The following is a 25,286-nucleotide window of genomic DNA, read 5'->3' on the forward strand; positions in this document are numbered from 1 at the left end:
TTCTTTGCTGATCATGGAAGATGGGTGATAAAGTTGTAGTGTTGAAACTATCCTGATTAGAGCAGGCATCGTGTTCTGAATTAGCAGTGTCTATTTTCATGTTATGTCTGACTTGCTCAGCTGTGTTTTTTAACATTTCAGTAATTCTGGTTCATTCATAGGATTTATTTCACTCTTTCCGACAGCAGATCCTGTGTTTATCTTCTCTCACCTCAGTAACAGCCCTTTCCCCTTCAGCGTATCAGTCCTCCAGCATTACTGTACACATCATGTAGAAGAACAAAAATGAGTCATGAAACTAATGACCATTAGTCTTAACAGTTGTCAGTGAATAGATGCCTGCAGTGCCTGTTATATGAGCTTTTAATTGCTCTGCTTTTTTACAGCTAAAACATAGTTATCTAGGTAGTGGCTTGTTAGTAAGTGTACATGTGAAATATTGTCAGTTAATGATAGTAGATGAATTGTGACCAGGAAGGACAATCTTCAGATTAATGGTAGATCCTCTTTCATACTCAGTGTTTTCTGGTTTAGAGACTTTGCCTTTTGGGGGGTGGGGGGGTGGGGGGGTTTGCTTCTGTGTCTTTTTTAACGTTATGTGCCTTTTTTCACTTATTGACCTTTTTCTTGTCAGCCTTTGCTTTGTTAATGCTGGACAGTGTGTCTGGCTCTATACAACACACAGTTCAAACCTTGCCCTGCTTAAGATGCTTTCACTGGCAAGAAACGAAGTACACTTGGAGAACAAGCATCCCCTGTCCCCCCAGAAAAAAAGAATTAGGAGGAAATGAGGGAGTGGATGGATAAAAATATCAAGACTTGCATCACTGGACTGAGGGAATAGTTAAGCTGAGATTTGAATGAAGCTAAATTAAATACGTAACAGTGTGGATACATGCTTGGAGAAGTGAGTTGCAGTGTTTGAACAGCGAGCCTGGGTCAGAGAAAGCATTTCAGCAGCAGAAGATCAGGTAGGGAATGACCAAGATACCGGAAGTCAGTGACAATAATCTTAAAGTGGTAGATAGCAAAAACAGAGAGGCCGATAAGACAATCTCATAGGGAAAAACGGCTTACTAGGAAGTACCATGCTTTACCTTGTGGTTGGTGTGTCGGTATTCCTGACATCAGCAAAGCACGAAAAGCTTAGAAGCTCTAGAGTATTTGCAAAAAAGCATTTGAGACTTAGAGACTACGTGCTGTGAACAGTTTCTTTTGGGAATTTCTCTTTAAAATTGTGCTGAAACAGGTGTGCACATGTGGAGGGTGCTTGGCTGAAAGGCATTCACCTCCTGTGCCTTATTAATAGCCTTAAACCAACATTCCTGCAGCAGAGCCATGACCATTTAACTGCTTCCTTATTGTGAAAATGTGCCTGACCCAGTCAGTGTACTAGGCTGCTCAGACCATAAACCCTGCAAAGGGATTTATTGCGATGGAGAAAGAAGAGTAGATGAAGAACTGGGTTAATATCACTAAAATTATCAGAACTGGTGGAAAACTAACAGTGGAAAAATCACGTTTTCCTCACCATGTGTTAGACACATTCATGTGCTGAGCTGCTATAAATCGTAAGGTAGCCTGAGAGTGAACATCTGGCTGTGGCATTCTCTATAGTCTGATTTCTTTCAGGTGAGAAAGGATTCATCAGCTAGAGGTAACAGGGAGGAGAGGCATTTTGAATATTTATACTCTTATTCAGGGTGTTCTGTTTTTGTAACTAGAATTTTGGGACACCCCCCCAGCCTCTCTTTGAAGTTCTGTCGACAAGATGGTAGCAGACGCTCCCAGTGCTCCCCTGAAAAAAGTGGCTGAAGAACAGTGCTAGCCTGAGCTCTTCTGTTCCATGGGACAGCAGTTCCAGGAGTGTGTTTATAAATATTTCGGTAATTTGTGGGTGCTCTTAGGCCACCACACACCACCTTTCCCATCTTGTTTGAGGAAAAGGGAGGATGTTATTTCTGACAAAGGACAGCGTAATACAGCACAGAAAAACCCCACAGGCCTATCCTGAGGACTAGATCAGAAACTAGGCAAATTCGGAGCAAAAATATACAGAATTTTAGCAATGAAGGTAATTAAATTTGGAACTAATATTATTAGCTAGATTCCCTTTTCCTTGATACTCTTTAAACTGACTGAATCTTTTAGAAAATGTTTCCTGTTTTAAAAAGGAATTATGAACTTGCTGCAGAAATTTCCTCCCCCAATTCTGCAGCCTGTGTCATGCAGGTCATATTAGTGCCTTTGGGACATTCAAGAGAAGTTGTGGCGCCACTGAGCTCAGTTCTCCATTTACGTGAGCAATTTCACTCTGTTAATCTGTACGTGCACAAGCCTTTACACAGCCTTATCTCTGTGTATTTATTCTTTGTGGAAGTCTCTGAAGTAGGTCAGCAAGCACTGCCGATCAATAAAGATTGTTCTTGCATCTTGTGTTATTTTAGTTATTTTAGTATAGCTGAATGACCTTTGTGTGTGTGACATCAGTATATTCTTTTTTAGAGGGATATTTATATGCGTATCCTACAGTAAACTGATTTGACACATCCCTGAAGAGGACTCTTGCCACCTCATTCTTCATATTACTGGATTATACCTGTTTATTTGGTATTTACAGGACTGCTTGAGGATCTAATTAATTGAGAAATTTTGTGATGGTAGATGTTGATTATCAGAAACTTTCTATCTCCCTAATCTGTCAGAGTTGCGTGCTCTTTTGGTTCTCCTACTTGAGTTTTGGGCCATTCAATCTTCAAAATAGTTGTACTAAAGATGTATTTTCTCATTGTGAAATTACTCCAGTTCTCGGAGGCTGAGAGTTTGCCTGTTTCCAGGTCTATTTCTGTTATGAGAATTTGTAGTCATTTACAGTAGCAGAGCAATTCCATACACTTTATCTACCTGTTCAGTTTGTGACAAAGATCATGCTCTTGCTGATGACTACATCAGATAAACAGTATGTAGCAAAGAAAAATGACTAGTGCTATAGCAGACTTCTTTGGGGCTGAGTACTTGCCGATTTTTCCCCTGCCACCTCAGTCAGAAGCAGATGTACAGACATTCAGGGCAGGGAGAAAGCTCCCGGTCATTAGCAATGAGAGGAATGGCAATGCCCTGCAGTACAGGATAAAGAGTCACTCTTCAGCCTTCCCCACATAAAAAAGTCTGTTTATAATTGAACTTTTAAACATCTTCAATTTCAAGATCTTCAGTATTTATCTCTGAGGCATATAGTGGTTTAGGATTTTTTTTGACCCCCAAAACGCCATGGTTTTAATACCACCCTGTTGCCCTACACATTTCCCTTCTTTTTGTTTTCATTATGCAACAGGAATTCTCTTAAAAATCTGGATCTACCACTAGCTCTAGCAGGTGTTTGGCTTCTGAGCACCAGAGTTTTTTTTTCCTTACACAGCTTATGGATGAGAATTTCACTGCCCTTAGGCACAATTTCAACTCAAGTATATGAAAAGCATGTTACTATGTCAGTTCAAATTATATCACTATTAAAGAAAAAACTCCAAAAGGAAATTAAATACAAATAATCATGCTAACATAATATAATATTAATAACATTAAAGTAATAATTTAAATTAAAAAGAATCAGGAAAATCTGAGTCAGGAGTCCCGTGTCATTCTTAGCCAGACTCTCCTGAGACCAGCCATTGTAAAATGAGGATGATGACAAATTTGAGTCATATGAGATCTCTTGATGAATAGTGCTGTAATACTACAATATATAAGAACTAAGTGTTATTTTCTAACTCTGTATAATATACTGTCTAGGAACTAAGTATTGTGTAAAGTCTTGTATCCTACTTTCTTGCATCTGACAGTGGCTAACACATTGTTTTGCAGGACCCAACCATGTGCTAGGTCCCATTTTGCTCACATACAAATATGTGAATTGCTCGCCACCTGTATCATCTCCCTTGGTGTATTTATGCTTGCATGTAGAAAGGTTGGTCAGATCTAGCTGAGGATGTTGTTCCTTAAATCCCAAATCCTGCAGTCCTGTCAGTGTGGCCATGTCACCACAGCCAAATGAAAACAAAGGGGCATTTTACAAGTGCGGTGCAGAATTGCTTACAAAATGGTGCCATGAAGTTTCACCTGCCCAAAATTCTTGCTTTGTTAGCTTTTAGGAGGCTTCCCACTTAGGTGTAACTCTTGGTTACCTGGGAGCATTCACACCTTTCTTGTACCCTTTCTTTAACATAACTAGAGCAATTATCCAGTCTGGATACTGGAGAAGGGCATGAGAAGGAAGTAATTTATTAGAAAAGGGCGACGTTGCCCTTGGAAACCTATAGGATGCTATTTAAATATCTCACTACTAATATTTAGGCACCTGCAGCCCATAGCCTGCAACAGCCTCTCATTTATCTCATGTGGCCCATCATGTTTTCTATTTGTTGTTGTTATTGAATAATCCAAAGATCTATGTTAACACATGGCCTGCCAAAGCTGCTGAGGTGTCCTGCTCGCCCTTCCATGGTAGAAAGTCCTACCACTCAATGAAGGAATCGCACTATATCCTTTCTCATTTCATTTTCTTGTTTCTTTTATTCCTTAAATTATGTGAATCTTCATTCAGTGCATGTGTTGATTGATTTGGCTTTATAATTCCATTGCTTCTGACAGTGATCCTATATAGCCTTAAACTATGTTCCTTTCTTCCCTTTTGTAAATAAATCTGCTGTTCCTCAAATATTATTCTTCCAGTCTCCTCCAGTATGTTACTGAAGCTGCCATCATGTCCATAGATAAACAAGCAGGATTCCCTGTTTCCTGCAAATGAATCCATTGAGCTGCTAGCAGCTTCTCAGTTTAGCAAAAAACTTTTCTTTCACCTCATGGTGCTCATGATAAAGGATACTTGAACAAACTTTAAAAAAATATAGATTGTCCTGATTTCTTTGCTAAGGCTATTGATGGTACTTTTGTAGCATATTTTTTCTGTGGTGATCATAAAGATCCATAGAAACCTTCAATGAATAAGAGAGAGAGTTCCATGAGAACATGCTCCAGTTATGATGGAAGGACTTGATTTATGACAAGAATTTTACCAATTATTACATTACTAAATGAAGAATAAAAAGAGGGTTTTGTTTGAAATAGCGGAACATGTGGTGAAAGAAGGGATAAAAACCAAATCTTTCAAAAGACTTCAGTTACTTATGTCTGTCTTGCTTGCAAGGCTTTAAAAAGAGGTATTAATGAAATAGTATTTTCTGTCTCACTTCCAGATTTTTTCTCTAACAAGATATTACTTCTCTTTCACTGTTTTAGGCACAGGGAAGTGTTCATCAAGAGGATTTAGTAAAACTTCAATCTTCAAAAAGAGAAAAAAGGCTAAAACATTCCCCAGCCAATCCCCCTGCCCCCCAAAGCACCAACCCTTAAAGAACGTGCAGGTAGAATCTTCCTTCACCATTCAAAGCCATTGTTAGCATTTCATGTTATTGTAAGGCAGTGCTTTATTTAAGATCAATCGTTGAACAAGTCCTTTATATAAAACAGATAAGCAAGTAAAGAAACAGGAAAATGCAACAGAGCAGTCAAGCTGTGCATACAGGAGACGGGTGTTCAACGAGCAATTCTGTTCCCTCTGTACAGCAGGTCCAGTCCCTCCTCACCACCCTGCTGCTCCTTTCAGCGCTGCTCTCGCTGCTGTGCTTATTGCAGCTTCTCAACCTCTGTGAGGAGGCAGAGCATAGACATGCACTGCTATGCTGAGAACATGGGTAGTATCACCCCTGCGGTAGGAGATCGGAGGACAGGGTTTAAAATTACTGGGTGGTTTTTTTGGGTTTTTTTGGTGGTTTTTTTTTGGTGTGTTTTTTTGTGTGTGTGTGTGTTTGTTTGTTTGTTTTATCTAGTGTCTTCTTCTGGGTAAATCCATATCTTTGCAAGCCTTTTTTCTTGTTCTTAAGAATAAGCTTGTCCACTTTGTGTGTGAAACTCTACTCTCAGTGGTAATAGTAATACTCAGATTTTATAGTGTATGTTTTATCCAAATGCTTTAATATTGCTTTTACATTAGCTCGAAATATTGTTGTGCCCATTCCCTCAAGGCTAAACTAAAGAATTAAGGAAATAATTGGGCATTGCATATTTTGAAAGCAGAATCTGATCAACAGTCACTAACCTCCTGACAATAATTGGAGATGAACTGCTCTGGGGTCATCCTGTCCGAGTGCTGTTTTTCACCTTGACTCTTGTTTGTGCAAAGCTAGGAAGTGCTGAGTACCTACTGTTATTCACAGTTCTAATAATAAGTGCTATACAGCAAGGGATGCTGTCCTGCTGCAGGTGTATTTGGGCCCTGGTTCTGGAAAGATGTTGGTGGGAACTTCGCCATTGATATCACTGGGAGCAACTTCAGTCTGCTAGTGCAGCTTCTTTAAAAGCAAATACTAGGCAATTCAACTCAATCCTTTGGAAAGAAGGCAGAGTCTGCCTAACGCAGAGTTTAGAAGCAGCTTCGTTGGAAGAAGGAAAACTCCAGAGTTCATATTTCTTTTGGAAATATGAAACAGAGTTGATATTTAAGCTGAGTTTTGAAACTAAATGAGACGTTGGCTAAATACTACTGCAGCCTTTCAGTGAAAAGTTTAATCTTTTAGCCAGACCATAGCAAGAGAAAACATGAGTAGTTGTTGATAAATATCCAAAAGCTTAATCACTAGTATAAATTTTAGAAGGTACAGAAAAAGATTTTCAAAATGTGTTGATCTCAGTCTGCAGCCCAAGATATGCCAAGGAAAATGTATTTGCATTTAATGAATAAAAATGTTGGTAGAAAGGTCCTTTAGAAAACACTGAAATATAGTATCTTAATTTAAAATCAAAGTTATCTTAGTTATCCTTCTTGTGTTGTGTTGGCTTTAAGATGTACAAACCAACGGCATGAAGAAAGGTTTAGATTGAGCACTATAGTTTGGATGATGTGATCTTAAGCACGTTCAAATCAGTGGGCTGACTCCTAGTACTTGGATGGGCACAGGATGGGCTCAGTCTGAGCAGCACAGGTGATGGAGGCAGTTGCATTCTTGCAGTTCTGAACATGATTGTACTTACAGCTTAAATAGTTTTCAATAGTACACTCTATTCAACTAATAGCTGAACTTCGAGTTCTAAGTGCTTGCTGGCAGCATTTTACTGTGTCATAAATTGGTGGTTTTTGCAAAATACTTATGAATTGTCTTTCACTTATCTTTGTATGTATCTTCAAGTTACAAGCACATTTTCCTGAGGTTCTAAATAGGTGTAGAATGGGAGGAAAGGAAAAATCGTTAGATTTGGGTTTAAATCAGGCAGGTCTGAAGTCCGCCTTTAATAGAGAGCATGCACTATGGAAAACTGATCCTTGAGTCACACACTTCAGTTCTGTCCCTGCAAGAACTTTTGGTTCAGTCTTTCAGGTTGTCTCATCATCTCTCTTGTGATTTCTCTGATGAAATCTGATAGTCGTGTTCAGTGTTTCAGGTTCTTTAATGAAGAAATACTTGCCTTTCATCAGTTCAGCTGTCTTTTTTTTTCTTTTTTTTTTAGAAGAAATGACATTTATAGTTTAATTCTGGTTTGAAATGTTGGCTTCATAGTTTAATATTAATAATTAAATAATTGGCCTGCTCTCCAGAAACGTTGGGCTGCTGGCAACTCCTGTGGAAACTCAGTTCACTTGCAGGGTCTTTAAATGTTTGTGAGTGACCAGCATTAAGAAGTTGTTTTTGTGAATCTTGGCCATGACAAAAGCTAATCTGGATCTTACTAGGTATTTAATCAGGATTGCTTGTTCTGGAGATGTCTGAAATTCTGAACTGTTAATGTAACTTTGTTTATCTGCTAACACACTTCGTCTTGTGATGAAGCTGGAGTGCTGTGCTCGGTCAACATTGTTGTACTGGAGTCCTTGAAAATCCATTAAATTGAACAGCTACTTAGCTGGTGTATGACTTCCCTGGGGCGTAAATCATGTGCTACAACAGCTTAGTAGACAGATACTTAAATTAAATTGGAAGGCACGCATTTTGGTATATGACTGGACTTGCCATGCATAGTAATCTGACAAACAAGTATTTACAAGTTATTAAGAATGCGGATAGTTTTTGTCACTTTGTTTGCTCTTCCCATCTTTTTCCCTAAACCAGTGATTATTTTTTTTGAAACTAACACACTCAAGACCCCGCCCAGTTTCCAACAGGAACTAATAAATGACCCACAAACCTATGGGAAGCAAACTGCCTCCACTATGCTGGTCATTTTTTTAGTAGAATTTACTTTGGGCAGGATAGTGCAGTTGTGTGTAACTATAAAGCTTTAGGTGACTGGACCTTTATCTTTCATCTGTTCCACTTTTTGAAAACATGACATTGAAGCAGTTTCAGGAGGAGCGTGGTATTTTGTCATCTTTGGCATTTAAAGTAGATAATCTTGAAGCTTTCGTTTTCTTTATTATACAAAACAGTTTGTTCTCAGTATGGTCCCAATTTTAGCATGCACGCAGGCTTAGGGAATGACTGATTTTAAGTCTAGGTAATGCTGATTTGCATTAAGAAGTGTACATAAGAGCATAGTTCTTATTTTTCTCTTAATGTGGTTCTTGGTGCCAAGAAACTCTAAAATTAAAAATTCCTTTGTACCGGAAAGATTAGTGTTTTATTTCTAATTATGTTCAAGTCATTTCTTCGAGACATTCCATCTCTGTTTTCTCATCTTCTTGACCTTCACAACTCAGACGTAGCAGAAAGCTTCACTTTCTAAAGCTGCTGCTGTTTATATATAAATACGGAACAATTACTTTCCAGTCTCCTGGTGGTTATAATTAAATACAATAGTAGCATGTTATTATGAGGTTCAGTTGAACTTTGTCATAGCCTTTATATCAAATGATCCCTCAGAACTGTAGACTAAACTACATTTTTTAATTTATCTGAAATTACAATAACAGTTTAAATCCTTGGGTGAAATTCTTAATCTGAACCTTGGAAGGAATGACTAATGAGTAATATTTGTAATTTTTAGTCATAAACTACATTTTAACAATTTCTCTGATTCGATAATTACAAGTGAGTTGGACGGCAATAGTTCATATGAATCCTGGGTATTGAGGAGAAAGTGCAGCTGAAGTAGTTTGCATTGCGTAGTGGTTTCAGAGTGTGCTAATGGGATTCCTTTTGGGTCAAACTGTGCCAGAAGAAGTGCCCCAGCAGCACATCTATTGTTATTCAGTCACTAAGAGACATTCAGTCCATAGGATTTACTAGACCTAGTTCAAAATAAGCCCTACTCCTTCATATGTGCTTAGTGTGGGCGTTTGGTCCCGCACATACTTTTATCTGCAGATTCAGTCCTACTTGGCCATGGTGCTTGCTAATGTCAGCACTGGCTGGGAAGCACTCAGTAATCATCCCTCTTACTTCCAGTAATAAAATAAAATGCAAAATCCCCAAATCCAGTAACTTCAACTTGGGCAGATGCTTCTAGTCAGAGTAGTATGCAGAGCAATGAAATCGGGCAGCAGTAAAAATGATAACATACAGGTCACAGAGGGAGATCTAAAAACCAGAGGCTTGGGTATAAGCTATTCATTTTGTTTTCTCAACTGAAAGTGGAAGAGTAATTTAGTCTTTAAGCACTCAGGTGGGGAGTGATGAGTGAGGAAGCAATCGCAGCCTGAGATCAAATCTGCACTCAGAGCTATACACCTCTGAATAAGAACGGTGCCATTTTGCACTTCTCAGAACCTACCTGCATTATCTGTTTTTCAGGATACTTCTCCTTCATCACACATAGAATGATTTAGCATGGAAGACACTTCTGACTAATAAATTACATGTTCTGATTAACAGATACCTAGAAAGATTTTCAAACACCAATCTGTTTCCAACCTTTACATTTTCTTCTTTGTCAGTACCATAGTACACACTTCCTTGCTGCCCGATATATTAATTTCAATGAATTTTATGCAGTGATTATTATATCTGGTTTGGCTACATTATCACCTTCTACTGTCTTCATATGTTTAAGAAGATAATAAAAGCTATTTTAAAATGCCTGTTCTCAATCTTAAGTATATTTGTAATTTGACACGTTTAACTTAAAGTTATTAACATTAAACTGGCCGTTAAACAGATTTAAAACACTAGCATGAAATATAATTGTTTTCTGAAACATTCACTTGCAGTCTTTAGTTTAAAACATGAATTTATATTGGCTTAGCCAAGTCATTCAGAGATGATCCCAAATATGCTATAAAGCCACAGACTGTTGAAATTTGAATTAGGTTTAGGCAAAAGTACCCATAGAAGTATAAAAGCCTCACAAGGAACATTGGTAGATTCCTCAGTGGGGAATAAAGTGGACTAAGTGGAAACAGTACGTTTTGTGTTCAGTACAATGTACGAATGAAAGTGCGTTGGACACATGTAGCTTATTGAAAGGTACTTATATCTAGAGCGGAAAAAATGTTTTTCTGCTACTTTGAGTTGATACAAAAGAGCTCTTTGAGAATTTGAAACTTTAGTGTTTTTTAATGAACCTCTGGATTTGGGTTGTTTATCAGCTGTAATTACTTGGTTTCAGTGTCAGCTCACTGTGACAACTGGTACGGTGTTCTTGGTAGATTCTTATTTTTAATTAAATGCTCTGCTGCATTATTCCTTACTTGAGTTATACTGGGTAGGTAGCAGTACCTATTGCTGTAGTTAGGAGATCAGTTTCCAGTGTAACCTCCTGTGTAACCTTATGAAGCATTAATCTTTTACATTGATTTTTTCCATGCTTAGAAGCCAGATTTTGCTTGCCTTAATCTAGCAAGCATTCTTCTGCTTCTCCAGTGGCTGGCTGCTCATTAGCTTTTGTTATGAAAATTGAATGTGTGTGAGAAGCCCTTGCTTTTTCATGTCATATTTATTAAACTGCTATTGTCTTTTATATTCAAAGCATAATACTGATGAATGTCCAAAGACTTTCTATTTTAAATGTTTAGCTTATAAAGATGAGAAACACAAGCAGGTTAATTGCTACATATCCTACTGACAAATTTGTTTATGGGAAATTAAGGAACAGTATGATACATGTATTTATCTAAGGAGTGTGGTGGGATAATTTGAATTGTCTTCTGTCTGTAAATTAGGCGTCTCTTTCAAAAACATTATGAATTGTTAGCACTTAACACTATTATTTTCCAAAGTATTTTACACATATAAACTAAACTTTACAATACACCATTAATATAGGGTCCCCTGGTGTCCTCATTGTGTTTTAAACCTGGGGAAACTGAGGTAGAAATGTTAAGTACTGTAACCCGGGACACCCGAGCTTTAGAAGGCATATCTCTTATCCATGAGTCCTGTGCTGAAATCATAGGATTACATCATTGCCATATTCCCTCACATGGGATCTATTGATAGCCCATTGAAACCAGTGGGGAAAAACGCCAGATTTTGTCAGCCAGTTTCGTGTCTGGGTTATACTTAACGTGTCAAAGCTTGTGTCTGCTTCAGCCAGCTTGGATTCAGCGTGAGGCATAGCTGTGGACCTTTCTTGGTTGCTTTGTGGGGAAACTATTGTTATCAGATGTAGATTAATTCTCCATATTTTATGATTTAGTTCTGCATAAATAAAGTCAGTTGTCTAAAGTGTACAAGTGGAGACCACTGCTATAATAGGCTTTACAGAAATGCCATGATAATATATGAACACTAATTACTCTTATCCAGGTTTGATGAAAAAAATCCTCTTTAAAATCAGATTCAGTCTTGCATGCTAAAATATGACCTTTTAACCTAGTCTAGACATGTCCTTCACAAGCTATTTCTGGTTTATATGATGATTGTTTGATTTAAAACAAGTATGTTAATTTAACGCTGTCATGAATGGTGGGGTTTACAGTGTGAGAACCTGACAGCTTCTTCTTTGCTGAAGGGAGTAAGCAAAGTAATGTAAGCTTCTCCAGACCCATACTGTGAATGACATCTCATCTGCTTTTTATGAGAGAAGTGGTGAGCTTCAGAAAGAGAGAAACTGTAGAAGGTCTTGCCTTCCTTTTCCACCACAAACCTGTTGAATTTTGTGGATTACTTTTGAAATCTCTAGCACTGAGGTTACACACCTATATTTGGTAGAGTCTGAGCCAACAGTCTGGAAACTGGTCGATGGCAACGGCTAGCTTTCGTGTAAAATTACTGTGTATATGTCAAAATGTAACAAATAGTTCAATTAAACCCCATTTATGAAGCTGGCTTATTGGGAGATGTCCAGCAGTAACTTGTGTATTTCAGTCCTTGTTTTCTTCACTGAAAGGTTTCAACCTCTTGGAAGGTAATTTTCATCTCTTTCCCATTTCCACTCTCCCCTACCACGGCTGGACTCAATATTCTGAATTCAAGAGATGATTGCTTATTTTCTCTAGTATGCAAACCAATTAACTTCTTAGGTAGAGTGACAATGTGGTAAGAATAAGGATGTGTGTGTGCAGTATATTTGCTATGTATCCGGGATGCTTTAGACCCACAACACAATGACAGGGTATTCAACCAGCACAGAATCACAGAATGGTTAGGGTTCAAAGTGACCTCTGGAGATCATCCAGTCCAACCCCTCTGCTAAAGCAGGTTCACCCAGAGCAGATCGCACAGGAATGTGCCCAGGTGGGTTTTTAATGCCTCCGGAGAAGGAAACTCCACAACCTCTCTGGGCAGCCTGTTCCAGGGCTCTGGCACCCTCAAAGTGAAGAAGTTTCTCCTCATGTTTAGATGGAACCTCCTATACTTCAGTCTGTGCCCATTGCCCCTCATCCTACCGTTGGGCACCACTGAAAGGAGTCTGGTCCCACCCTCTCGACATCCCTCCCTTCAGATATTTGTAAATGTTGATAAAATCCCTTCTCAGCCTTTTCTTCTCCAGGCTGAACAGACCCAGCTCTCTCACTCTCTCCTCTTAAGATGCTCTAGGCCCCTAATAACATGTCCAGCATTTCTAGCGTATCTCAGGCATGTTATGGTTACTGAACATGCATAGATTGGTTGAACAAAAGCCGTTCGTCTGATAAGGGCCCAGGTGTCAGACAGCCCAGCTGGAGGTACTGACCGATTCTGACAGAATTAGCTCCTCTGTAGCTTGAAATGGCCCTTTCCCCCCTCCAAGTCTTGTTCTCAAATGCTCTTTACCAATTGTGAATATTGCACAGAACTAATGTGGACCACTGCCTGGTGCTTACTCCAGTCATTCCCTGCTATCTTCTGATTTCTTTGCGGAAATATCTTCCTGCAGGATAGGAAAATAATTCTCACTGTGTCACGGTTTTGTGGGTTACCCTACTTTGAGGAGGCTGGACTAGATGAGCTCTCAAGACATCTTCCAAGCTGAGTTATTCTAGGATTCTATGTCTTTGTATCTTCCTGTAAGAATATATACTCTCTCTCTATATATATATAAAATCTATACTATATAGTGTATTTAACCAAAACCCTGTTATCTGTAGCAGCCAGTAACTGTCTAGTGAAGTATCTAAGGAAAAAGTATAGCTTAATGTTGCTTTTCCAGTGTGTTTTTCACAGCATCTTTCAGCAGTGATGGTTTGTAAGCCAGAGATTATATCTTTTTGTTTAATAGATGATTCTGCTATTGAGGCATTGGTTTTGGACCCTGTAAGCATTTGGCATATCCTCATCACAGACCTCTATAGCAAAATATCCCCCCAGAAATACTGTGCTTGAAAATGTATCACTTTTTTTTTCCTCAGAAGTTCATGTCTAGTCTTTGTAATTATATGCAGAGAGTTTGCTGAAATTTTGACTTGTGTTTGTAGTCACTGTAATGTGACCTTTCTGAATCTCTTACAGACGAGAGCAGAGCAATCCCAAGGTGCATACTTCTTGCCTGAGTTTGCACTGTCTCCACAGGGGAGTTTTCTTGAGGATACCACGGGGGAACAATTCCTCACTTACCGTTACGATGACCAGGTCAGTATGCCATACGTGAAAGATATAGGTTACTGTTAAACAAAAGTGTGTGTTACCTTTTGGAGACACATCAGATTCATAGCAAATCGAATGATAGCACACTATACAAAATGAAAATTAAGGCACTTAATTGTAGAACTAATAGATCAAAACCACTTACAGAAAATATTTATAAGATGTAGTGGAGATGAAAGCAACCATGTTTTAGTGATGTGTTAATAGGTGTTTATAGTTCTTTAAAACATGTTGAATTAGAGGTGGTTCTGCTGTCTGTGAATTTTTTGACCTATCCTAAATTGTTTTATTTCATGGATAAATCAGTATATGGCAGATCTTGCATCTCCCAGCTTGTGAAAAGTCAGCACATTTTATTAGTTCATGAAGTTTTCAAAAGGGAAGGTTGAGTGAATTATAAAGAAACAAATGCAAAGTGTAATAATGGATGAAGCAGAATGTTTAGAAAGCAACAAATTATGTGTTTAAAGATCTTTAATGCTTTCTCCAGACCATAGAAACATTATGTTCAACATGGAATACAGATATAAATGTAAAGAAAGCAACATGAAAGAAATGCTGTTAATCTTGGCAAAAGATCTAAAGTATATCTAGGAAATGTGTGGCATGCTGTGGAAATTTACTCATAACACAATGTGTTCCAGAAGTCAGTTGAACTTCACATCAAAACTGTCTGAATTACATTCATAGACACTTACAGTACATTTCTTAATGGAAGGTGAGGGAATTTGTTAGGAAATATTCCCTGTGAAAGATAGAGAAGAGCCAAACTTGCCCTGCACTCACAAGGTATGCTTCTGTCAAGTGGTTGGCAGCTTTATTTTGAAAGATCATCTCCTTGTAGGAGCTACGTTAAGAAAAAGTTTTCTCACTGGTACTCGAAAGAGAGAAGAGAACTGAGATGAGTTTATTGAAGCTTTAGACCGAGTATCTTTTTAGGACGAGAAAAGGAAGCAGAAAAGATACAACAGAAATTGTGCTGAGCTACTGTAAATTATTTGAATTTAGTTTAAATATGTTTATAATAATTCATACTTTTGCCATGCTAGAGTCTTGATTATCAACAAAAAAGGTACTTAGATAAAATGTCCTCTGGACCAAACACCTGAGAAAGCACTAACTTACAGGACAGTAAAATGCAGCTGCAGCTCAGGCTGCATTTACTGTTGGTAGCTGAAAAACCCTGTAAAGGTTACACACTTTGATCAAAATAGCTTCCATTAAATGGAGAACACTTTAGAGGAGATAAATATGACAGAGGGATAGTCTGAGTTGTTGAATACACTGTTTGGACTATGTGAATAGCATAGCTAATTAAAACAAACAAACAACCCTGCCCACAAAACCACATAAAAAATTAATTCCCCCCAAAAACCCCTCAAATACCAACACAGATATATACAGAAGCCAGTTCCAAGCTCAATTTGGTTTGATGAGAATTTTTCCATTAATTCCATTGGGATCTGAATTGCATCTGGGATATAGTCAGCTTCTGTTCTTTTACAAATGTGATTCAGCTCTGCAGTCTGCTATTCCCAGACACTTAGTGAGTACTACGCAATTATGTTTGAATTCTTGGAACTCAAAATGGTGCTAAAACATCAGAATGTTGAAAACAAAAGCAACTGTATCAGTAGTAGTTTCTTTTGAAGGGGAATGTAGTCCCTAAGTGTTATTAAAAGATATAAATACATTAAATGCAGATGGGAACTGATCTGTGTCTCTAGTTTACCTTCCTGTGAGTAAACGAAGAATTCTTTAGTAAAAAGAAGAATTATTCTCCTTAACTTTTTAGGACATCAATCGAAGTACTGTAATAACATACAGTTAAAATTTATTTATATTTTTGCTGAAATGTTTATACAAAACTCAATTTTACCATGTGGTCAAATTGAGGCAAAAAACTCGAATTTTTCTTGTTTTCTGTGTTTCTACTCTTTCGTATGACATTTACTTTATGAATGAAAGGAATTCTTAAACCAGAGGGTGAAAGTCCTTCACCAGATAATTTCTTGAATGTTTGTGAGCTGGTATGGATAGGCTTGATATGTGGTAGTTGTGATAAGGATGCAGGTGATTAAAAAGACTCAAATGTATGTTTAAATTACCTGATGTATATTTAAACTACCTGACGTATCCAACATGGAAATGGAATCAGTACAAAAAGGTTGCTGTATAATTAAAAAAAGCCATAGGATCATCCCACTTTAATTCAATTTCAGCTATTCACTTTCTATCCAGCCCAACTGTGAAGGGGTGCTGGCCTGGGGGAAATATCTTCCTTCATTTTCCCTGAACACCAGGATTGTCCTGTGGGCATCTCTACAGAGTCTTGGTGTTCCTGTGCACCCCAAGTACATTAACTCAGTTGAAAACTGGAAAAGTGAAATAACCTTGTGCATTTGACTCCAACAAAACAAGAGATCAGTCTTACCCAGCTATTGTGAAGATTCTACCTCCATCTGTAATGGTTACATTTTAATGCTTGGACTTGATGATCCTGAGGGTCTCTTCTGGCCGAAATGATTCTATGATTCTCTGTGTTGATGGAAGGGAGCAGAATAGAGGAAAGGGATGAGAGGCTTTTGAGACAGTGGCACATGGGTGGGAGAAGAGGGTGGCTCACCGCTGCTGTTCTTTTGGCTGCCCAACATGATGTCGAGACCCTTGCAGGCAAAGGGATCCTTCTGCATCTTCCCAGCTGTGCCCTTCCCCCCTTGCACTGTTCCTCATATCCAGGCCAATAACATTTTCACTTTGTTGGGATAGATGGATATTATTTTTATATAGCAGCATCATCACCGTCATGATCCAAGATTAGCTTCCTTACAGCCTCCAAACACAGGAATGTTTCAAAGGGGTTTTCTTTGGCTGTTGTGTGTGATATTTTTCAAGCAGGGAGCCAGTTTAATCAGGATCATTCATTCCTTTGTTAGTAAGTAATCTCAGTAAAATAGAACTAGCTGTTACTTAAATATTCAAAAGTATTTGCTATCTGAAAAAGACAAACTCAAAGTTTGAAATGGAAGATGAGTAAATATTAATGGGAACACACTGTACTTTGTTCTAGCCCAGCAAAATTACATACGGATTTTTGTTGTACATGCAAGATAGTACATTTTGTTCTGGTTTAATCTGGCAGGACCGTGCGCTCATTTTTGTACAGGATTGCACTAACCCCTTTGCATATTCAGTTGCTATGTGTATGTTTAAGAATTACATGCAGATGAAATTCTTTGGCTAGATGTTTTCAAAATTCAGTGAATATATACATATATATATATATTTATTTTTTTTTTTACCCCCTCTGTGACTATAGAACAAAATACCTTACAGGCCTTGATTAGGTACTGCCACCTTTATTCACGGATGTGACATCTGCACAGAACGATACATTATAGTTTTGACACCTTTACTGCTTTATCTTCAGGGAAAAAGAAAAAGAGTGATTCAAAACAAATATTTGTGAGGGCTTCCAAAGAGCAGAAACATAGAGATGTTTACATTGAGCATTTTCTTATAGCTCCTGCATTGTCCAGCAAGCTATGTCTTGCATCAGTGCATTGCATACTGCATTTCTAAAATTCTACTGAGTCAATGTAATTTAAATCTAACTTAGTACCAAATAGATTTTGATGTGTAGCCAAAGACTGCATCTGCCATCAGAAATTTGAGACTGAAAGAAATATGCCCCTCCACTATCTTTCTTGAATGAGTTTTAAAATAAATATATAAGTAACAGCCCTTTCCCCAACTTTGAGATATGAGCTGAACCTTGCCATAAGTAATAATTTCCTAATTTTCTTTCTGATTTCTTTTGGCTTTTCACCTTTTAATCTACTACAAGGATTTTTTTTTTTTCTTTTCCAGAATGCTAGTAGTACTGGAAAGCTTTCTTGCAGAAATAAAATGTTCTTGTTTTCTGACACTTAAGGTATTGCTTCCAAGTATTAAAACCATTCCATATGACGGACCACCAACAAGGAGAGCAGTGAAAACTTGGTTGGGCCGTATGTTTGAAGTACCTTTCCACTTCCATTGGCTGTCTGGGAGAGACAGCTCTGGGGGTTGGGGGGAAAGAAAAGAAAAAAGAAAAAGAGGTTGTTATCTTTCAAGTGAGAAAATGTTTGCTTGACCAGTCAGCTTTCTAGCTGACCTCGTTCCTTCCAACTTTTATGGCATTTACCAAATTAAACTCATAACAAGGAAGTCCTGATTCTGGAATTAGACATATGGCACTAAGTATCCAGTCTTGGCAAAGAAGTCTAGTGTTTCTAAACATTTTTTTTTTTAAGCGCGGTCAGGAAGAGTGGTAGTAAATATTGGCATCTTAAAACCTCCCAGCAAACATTTAAAATAATGGAAATCTGAACTTTCAGGCTTGTGAATGTTTAGCTATGTGAGGTAAGGTAGTAACCAGTGAGTCTGTTTTCAAGTAGATGTGCAAATTGTAATACACAAACTGAGGCTGGTACAGTTCTCTTAATAACCAGCCTTTCTTTGGATTTGCTAGAAAAGTCTGCTGTGATGCGAATGCCAAAATTAGGGGAGTAAATATACTGATACGTGCCTTGTCCTCCACGAAGAGAAATACTCTGGCTTGGTTTCTGCTTTTTGCAGGAGGGAAGAAGAATGGTAATTAAAGAGTTAATTTAAAGGCGGTGGAAACTAGGATCTAGGTGACTTCAAAAATTAATGTAGAAATAAACTGATGGAACCTATTTTTCCACCATTTTATTTGTAGTCAGCCAGCAGTAAATGTTTGCCTGTGTAGGTTTTTCATAGCATATAAAGTAAACTATTCTGTGGACAGCAGTTGTCCTGTGGCTGCAGCTGGGCTGACAGCCGTTTTCCCCCAATTTCTTACCTGCTTTCCCCATGTCGCCTGCTGCCGATCGCCACCAGCCCTGCTCTGCGGGTGGAACTGCCCCTGGCTCACAACTGGGTGTGAGTACCAGCTGCTGCTCCTTGTCTGAGCCCCTTGGTTCCACTGCCAGCTAGTTTGCATGTACATCACCAGGGAAATGGAGCTAGAAAGTCTTGGGCTTGGAGATGAGTCATGTAAGGCACAAGTTTATTTCAAATTAACACAGCAGTGAAGACAAGCTCTAATCCTGAGAAGGGAGGAAATTTTCCAGTTAGCAGCACGCCTGCTACCCCAGTACCTAAAGCTCAAACACTCTCCTCTTGAGAGGGAGTCAGACACTTGTGTTATCCTGTGACATGACATTTTTGTTGATATCCTGAAGAAGCATTCAGAACCATTAAAAAAGACATAACATTATGTTTTTGTGGAAATTTAACTGAAGGTGATATTAGGTGCTCCCTAATATTTTCAACTCTTTTGCTCCTTTTTTTTTTTTTTAAAAAAAATCTTTATTTTTTGTTCACAGGTTTAATTTGGATATCTTTTAAAGGTTGTGTTTTGGTTTTGTTTGTTTGTTTTCCTGAATATAGATTACAAGTGAAATGTGTTTCTGATTTGGAGTGGGGGGAAAGGAGGCAGAGATTAAGAGCAATAAAAACCCTTTACAATTTCAGGCAAAACTACTCTAACGGGGACTGGTACTGAATAAATCAGGCATGATCCTATTCAAATACTTTTGTTTAGGCTAATTGCTTGCTGGAAGTGTGTGACTAGCATATGTACAACTAATTATATCATTAGTGATATATTGTTGTGTGTGATAAATTGCTTAGTGAACTGAAAAAGGTTTTAACATGCTTTTGTTTATTGGCAAACTGAATGAGGAACTGGCACATTTTAAAGCACCAGCTAACATTTTAAACTCAGGGTTTTGATGTTCAGAGAAAACAGTGGAAATGCTGTGTGCAGTACATTTTTCTTTGTGCACTAAAACCTACAGACTTTCTTATTTTGTACCACTGCAGTAGTCCCAACCCTGCCAAAGGTCTCTGTGTGTAAATCACACTTACAGAAGCCAGTAGGTCTTCACCTCGTGCAAGATAAGTGTGTTCACAGGGAATCTGTAATAATACAATTTCTGCAGAAAACACGTTTTATATCATTTCTGTTTGGATCAAATACCTGCTACGAGGCTGTAATCCTATTCCACTGATTTCTGTGGTAAAACTTGTTGGCCTGGATCCCTAGTCCTTCTGTGGCTGTGACAGCACTGGCCTTAGCAGCTAGCAGAGGATTCCCAGGTAGCAGAAGCAGCCCCTCATTTATAAGGTCCTCCCCCCAGATCACTTCCCAAGGAAGAAAGGAGAAGGGACATAAACCTTCAGGTGCTTGTTATTCCTGCCCCCTGGGTGCTGGACAGATACTGGGGCTGCTCTAATGGGTGACAAAAGGCTCGACGGGGATCCATGAAGCTTTGCTATATGCCCCTGCTAGTGAGAGCAGCTTGGCTGCAGACCACTGACTCGGGGAGAAAAGATTCAGATTAGAGGAAATACCTATTTCCTAGTTCCTACCTATTTGTAGGAAGTGAGTGAGAAATAATGAGTATCTTTTCTACTAATGGAAAATAGAACTTAATTGTTAAAACGTGTTACTTTCTGATATACTAATTTTCTTCCTTTTTTTTTTTTCTTGGACGTATCTTTGAGGCCACAATGACATGTTTATTCAGTTTGAGGTGGGTATATATCAAAACAAAAAGCTATAAAATGAAAGTGCCTTGTTTTCGTCATGTCTCTGTCATGCACATTTTTCATAAAGGATTGAATCTCTTTAACTCACATTCAGTGTATCATGTTCTGATGCTGTCAATTTAGAGTTTTCCAAAATTTATTTTTCAGTTCCTAGCAATAGACTTCAGGTCTTTATTCCCCTCCCTCCCCAACACCCTGCCAGAGGCAGACAGAAGGATGTGCACTTGGGCAAATATTTGACTGTAAAGTCTTTAACTCAATTCTGCTACATTGAACTGGTAGCAAGACACAGGATGAAATGCGTTAACAATATACAGACCGTAATGTGAATTTACCTCTGACCTTCTGGTAACCCCAGTGCACTCCCAGCGGTTGGCACATGTACTTATCCAAGAATTTTGACATTGATAAAGGCTTAACTTCAGACTTCTAAATTAAGACCGAAAGGTCTGGAGGTAGCAGAAATGATCCCATGCTTACACAGCTCTGACGAACCACTGCTATCATCTATCAAGAAGAGTTCATTGAGATATAGTAAAGAAGTGCGTCTAAATCAAAAAGATGTATTTCGAGTACTATAGGAAACGCCATGCTTGGAACTGAAAGTCATTCTTCAGATTGTACATGGAAGAGAAGATGTTTTAAGCTGATAAAACCCAATGGTGAGTTAATCATTTTGTCTACACAACAAAAATACATTTTAGAACTGCATTTTTTTCACTGGTCTCAGTCAAGATCAGAACAAATTGTATTTAGTTCTTCAATAACTTAGGCAGATTTGCAGAACTTCTCAAGCTGTTCAGAACTCCTGTTTAGTTTTGCAAAAATGAGAAGATAATGTTGTTGTATAGCTGAATTTTTCATGAAGGATTAATGTGATGGATTGGATTTTTTTTTTCTTCTGTGCTGCCCCTGCCACAGGTAACATTAAAAGACCTTTGAGAGTTTATAGTAGCTTCTCTCTCTTAACATGGAAAGCCTTAGTGCAAAAATAAAAGAAACTTCAGCTTATACCAGCTCTGAAATAAGGCTGAGTAAAATGCTTGCTCGATAAAATGAATCATTCTGTGTAAGGTGTTTCTGAAATCATTCTATTGTTTTGCAAAGTGGTGGGTAATTTAAGTAGAATTTACATTGTTGAGCATGTGGGTAAGATCTCTCACATCCTTGACACTCATCATTTCAGGCCTGTCCAGCTTGGAAACCAGATTGATAGTACAGGTTGGATGTCACAATGGCCTTTGTAGTGGAGATATTATTGAACCTAAACTTCTTCCAGTTCATTTACCACTAACGCGGAAGATGCAGTAAAAAGCCTTATTTTAAAAATCTGCATATCTTGGCTTTTTTTCTAGAAATAGTTAAAATGCTGCTGGATATCATTAACACTTGCATAATGACCCAGCCTTGGGACAGCTAAAGAACAATCTCTTTACCACTTCAAACAGTTATTTCACTTCACACTACTTCAAAATAACTGTCAGTGTTGTCAGTAAACCTAATTTATTTCTACTGACTATTAGACTTCAAAAGCTATTTGCTCTGAAGGAGAAAATTACATACATTAATTACCAATTTTGGCAGTAACAGCAAAAATAGTAAATGTAGGTTCTTGAGAGGATAACCACCGACAACTGTATTTGTTATTCACAGAGCTTAGAAAGTGTTACAGGTTGTGATACTGTAAAATCTGAAGCATTTTAATGCTCCTAACGTGAAACAAACTGTACCAGGTTTCACAACATACATTAATAATGTGCTGTTGATATAATGACAAAAAAGGGGACTGTCTCTTCTGTTTCCCAGCTTTCAGCAACTGTCTTTCCTGATATCTAATTCAATAAAAGTGTGTTTATGTGATGTAGTCAAGTGATCTGGCTGCAGCATGGCCAGGAAAGGCAGCAGCTCTTCTCCTTTAGTGACTGGACGCTAAATCTTTATGCTATTTTATAAACAACTGTCTCAGTTTGCGAAGGGGAGTTATGCCCTTGTTACTCAGTTATGTTAAGAGACTGATAAAGTAATGATTGATGAAGAAGAAGAAAGGCAAACATCTCTGAACACAGGAAAATGCTGTTATTCACTGTTTTTGTTACAGAAAGCAGAAGTGATTTGGGGGCCAGGTCTTAGAATGGGCAAGAACAATTGAGCTTCAGGATCAGAACAAGGACAGGTAGAAAAAATAAAATCTTCAGAATCAGTTTGCCCTTAAAAAAAAAAAGATGCATATAGATTTCAGAGAGACAGAAGTAGCTGTAATGTTCAGTTAAGCATCCTGGTACGGTGCGTTTCAGGTGTCAGGTTGTACGTGCAGGTTCCCACCAGCATGGTGGTTGTACCAAGGCTTCTCAGTGCTTGACTTAAGGGTAGAGAGGATGACCACGGTTTTCAGTAACAGAACTGGGAGAGTGTTTTGTATTAAAATTAAAAGGGATATGGAATTTGTTATTTATTCTTTCAAGTTATGAAAGCTCAGTGTTTTGTTTTGTTTTTTTTTTTTTTACTTCTCCCTCTGTTTTATGTATGGAAGCTACTTGCTTTTCTGTTTGGGCCATAGCCTAAAATAATATTACTTATTTTCTAATCCCTCTAAACCATTGCTCCCAGGAAACCGCTGAAGCTTTGGGTGCAACTTCCAGTACACAGGATGTCCTGTGAATGTCAATAGATCTTTCTGCATGTCTGAAACAATTCACATCAATAAATGCTTGTGTGTGATTTAAGGCAGTGGTTGAAGGTGGTCAGTGCTTTGGTTGACTGTTTAGTGTGGTCTTTGGTAAAGAGTAATGCTATACTTGCACATTTGCCTTCAGTACTTTAATGTACTTGACACAAATTGTAGGTTTCATATTTTGTGGAATGATTGGAAAAAATCAAACATTCCTTTTCATTCTCCGTGGGACTTTTTCCCACTTTCCTATAGACAGGCAACTGTTAAGCTGATTTTTGGTCTAGGAGCGGCAGTCAGACCTCTGAGAACTGGAAACAATCTGCACTTGAGACTGTTAGACTCGACCTCTTGCTACTTAAGCCTGTGTAATCTCACTTTATAAAAATATCTTATTGTATTGCTAGTAAACTTATTTGAGTTAATGTGCTATAAGAGAAAGTAATTTAGTGCTTTGGTGGTATAAACCTTTCTTCAATTAATGTTTTATGTTGCATAGGAGAAAAAGGACTTTTAAAAAGGCACCAAACCTTTAGCTCATTTGAAGGTTCATGAAGCACACTAGAGTATTTGCACATGGGTAAGATGAATTAGTAGTAACATGCTGCTGTGTGATGTGAGATAGTTGCAATTGTAAATACCAGATCGTATGTTCTCCTTTACCTGATTATTTAGGTTTTGCTTCAAAAATTGTAGTAATTTCAATAGACTTTGGATCAGGCCTTCCTTTTTTTTTTTTTAATGCAAAAGAGAGGTTCCCCAGAAGTAATACTAGAGAGTCTTAGACTAAAGGCATTAGTCTAATGGAAAATGGGATGGATGCTACAAAGCACAAGCATCATTGTAGCCTCAGTATTCTGCAGAGAGACAAGTTCAATGTGGTGTTTTTTTGTGTTTTTTTTTTTTTCAAAATTGGTGTCAAAAAGACTTGCTATATAGTAAACTTAGTTTCAACCAACTGCTGGCAGATTTAGTGAGGATCACAGTTTTCTGTGACTTATACAACCAAATCTACTCACACACCCTGAATGCTGAAATGAATTCTGTTTTGAAAATATTTGATCTGTTTCATTAGTTACTTTGTACTCAAATCACATCACAAAATATTGACAAAATGTGATTTACTATTCCACTCTTGTGCCCCATCTTTTTTAAAAATATGCATGTTTCCTTAAATGTGTAGCATATAGGTCAATGATCTTCCTTTGTCTAAATGTTATGGTTTTATATGGTATAAATCTGAAGAAACAAGCCATGTTATTTCAGACAGCTCATATAATGCCCCATAACATCAATAAAACATATAATGGCAAAATACCTCTTTTTGTTATACTGTTTGGAAAAAAAAATACTTAAAATATTACAATGCATCAATTTTACTTACAAGAAATGCAGTGCATTGACTTTTTTTTTTATGATACTAATAGGTGATGTAAAGTATGTTCAAATATCAGATTGTAAACCATGAAATGTTACCACCTTCAAGTGCTGGCTTCTGTCATAACTACTTGCATTAGGGTAATATTGTAATTTAATGTATGAATCAGAAATATATCCTAAGTATCTTATTTAAGTACTAGGGCTAAGTTTTAAACTTGCCCTGCTCTTATTATTCCATATGAAAAAGATTTTGTTCTTTTTTGCAGATATTTTTATACTTTACAGTGAACTTGCCAGTTAATGTTCATTCTTCTGCTCCTTCAATATTGAAGCTATAGGGTAGTCTGTTTTTCTCATATTTTTCAGCTTTGCATTCTAATGAACGTCAGGCAAAGAAAAGGAGGGTGAAAATATTTCTTATGAATAGTCCTTTTTCTATGCAATTAAGCGACTTCCTTTTAATGAATAATATTGCCCAAAAATTTGTTTTAGAAAGGGTGTCTTTAAAGTGTCAAAAAAGATTATCATCCTACTTAAGATATCATTGTAATGGAAATTATCAGTACTTTGCTATAGTAGAGACCAAGGTCCTACATACCAAAGGGAGATTTTGCTGGCAGCACGAT

General features: G+C 37.8%; 1 protein-coding gene across 3 annotated transcripts in view; it reads left to right on the forward strand.

Annotated features, from left to right (window-relative positions):
* The window catches only part of ADAMTSL3 (ADAMTS like 3), a 182,312-nt gene that overhangs the window by 17,451 nt on the left and 139,575 nt on the right, over window positions 1-25,286 (forward strand). For all 3 annotated transcript variants that reach the window (XM_065641638.1, XM_065641639.1, XM_065641640.1), the window contains exon 3: window positions 13,857-13,976. In XM_065641638.1, the coding sequence (XP_065497710.1) occupies window positions 13,857-13,976 (120 nt within the window). The remainder of the gene's footprint in view (window positions 1-13,856; window positions 13,977-25,286) is intronic.

This window comes from Caloenas nicobarica, chromosome 10 (assembly GCF_036013445.1).
Source record: "Caloenas nicobarica isolate bCalNic1 chromosome 10, bCalNic1.hap1, whole genome shotgun sequence".
In the NCBI taxonomy this organism is placed as follows: Eukaryota; Metazoa; Chordata; class Aves; order Columbiformes; family Columbidae; genus Caloenas; species Caloenas nicobarica.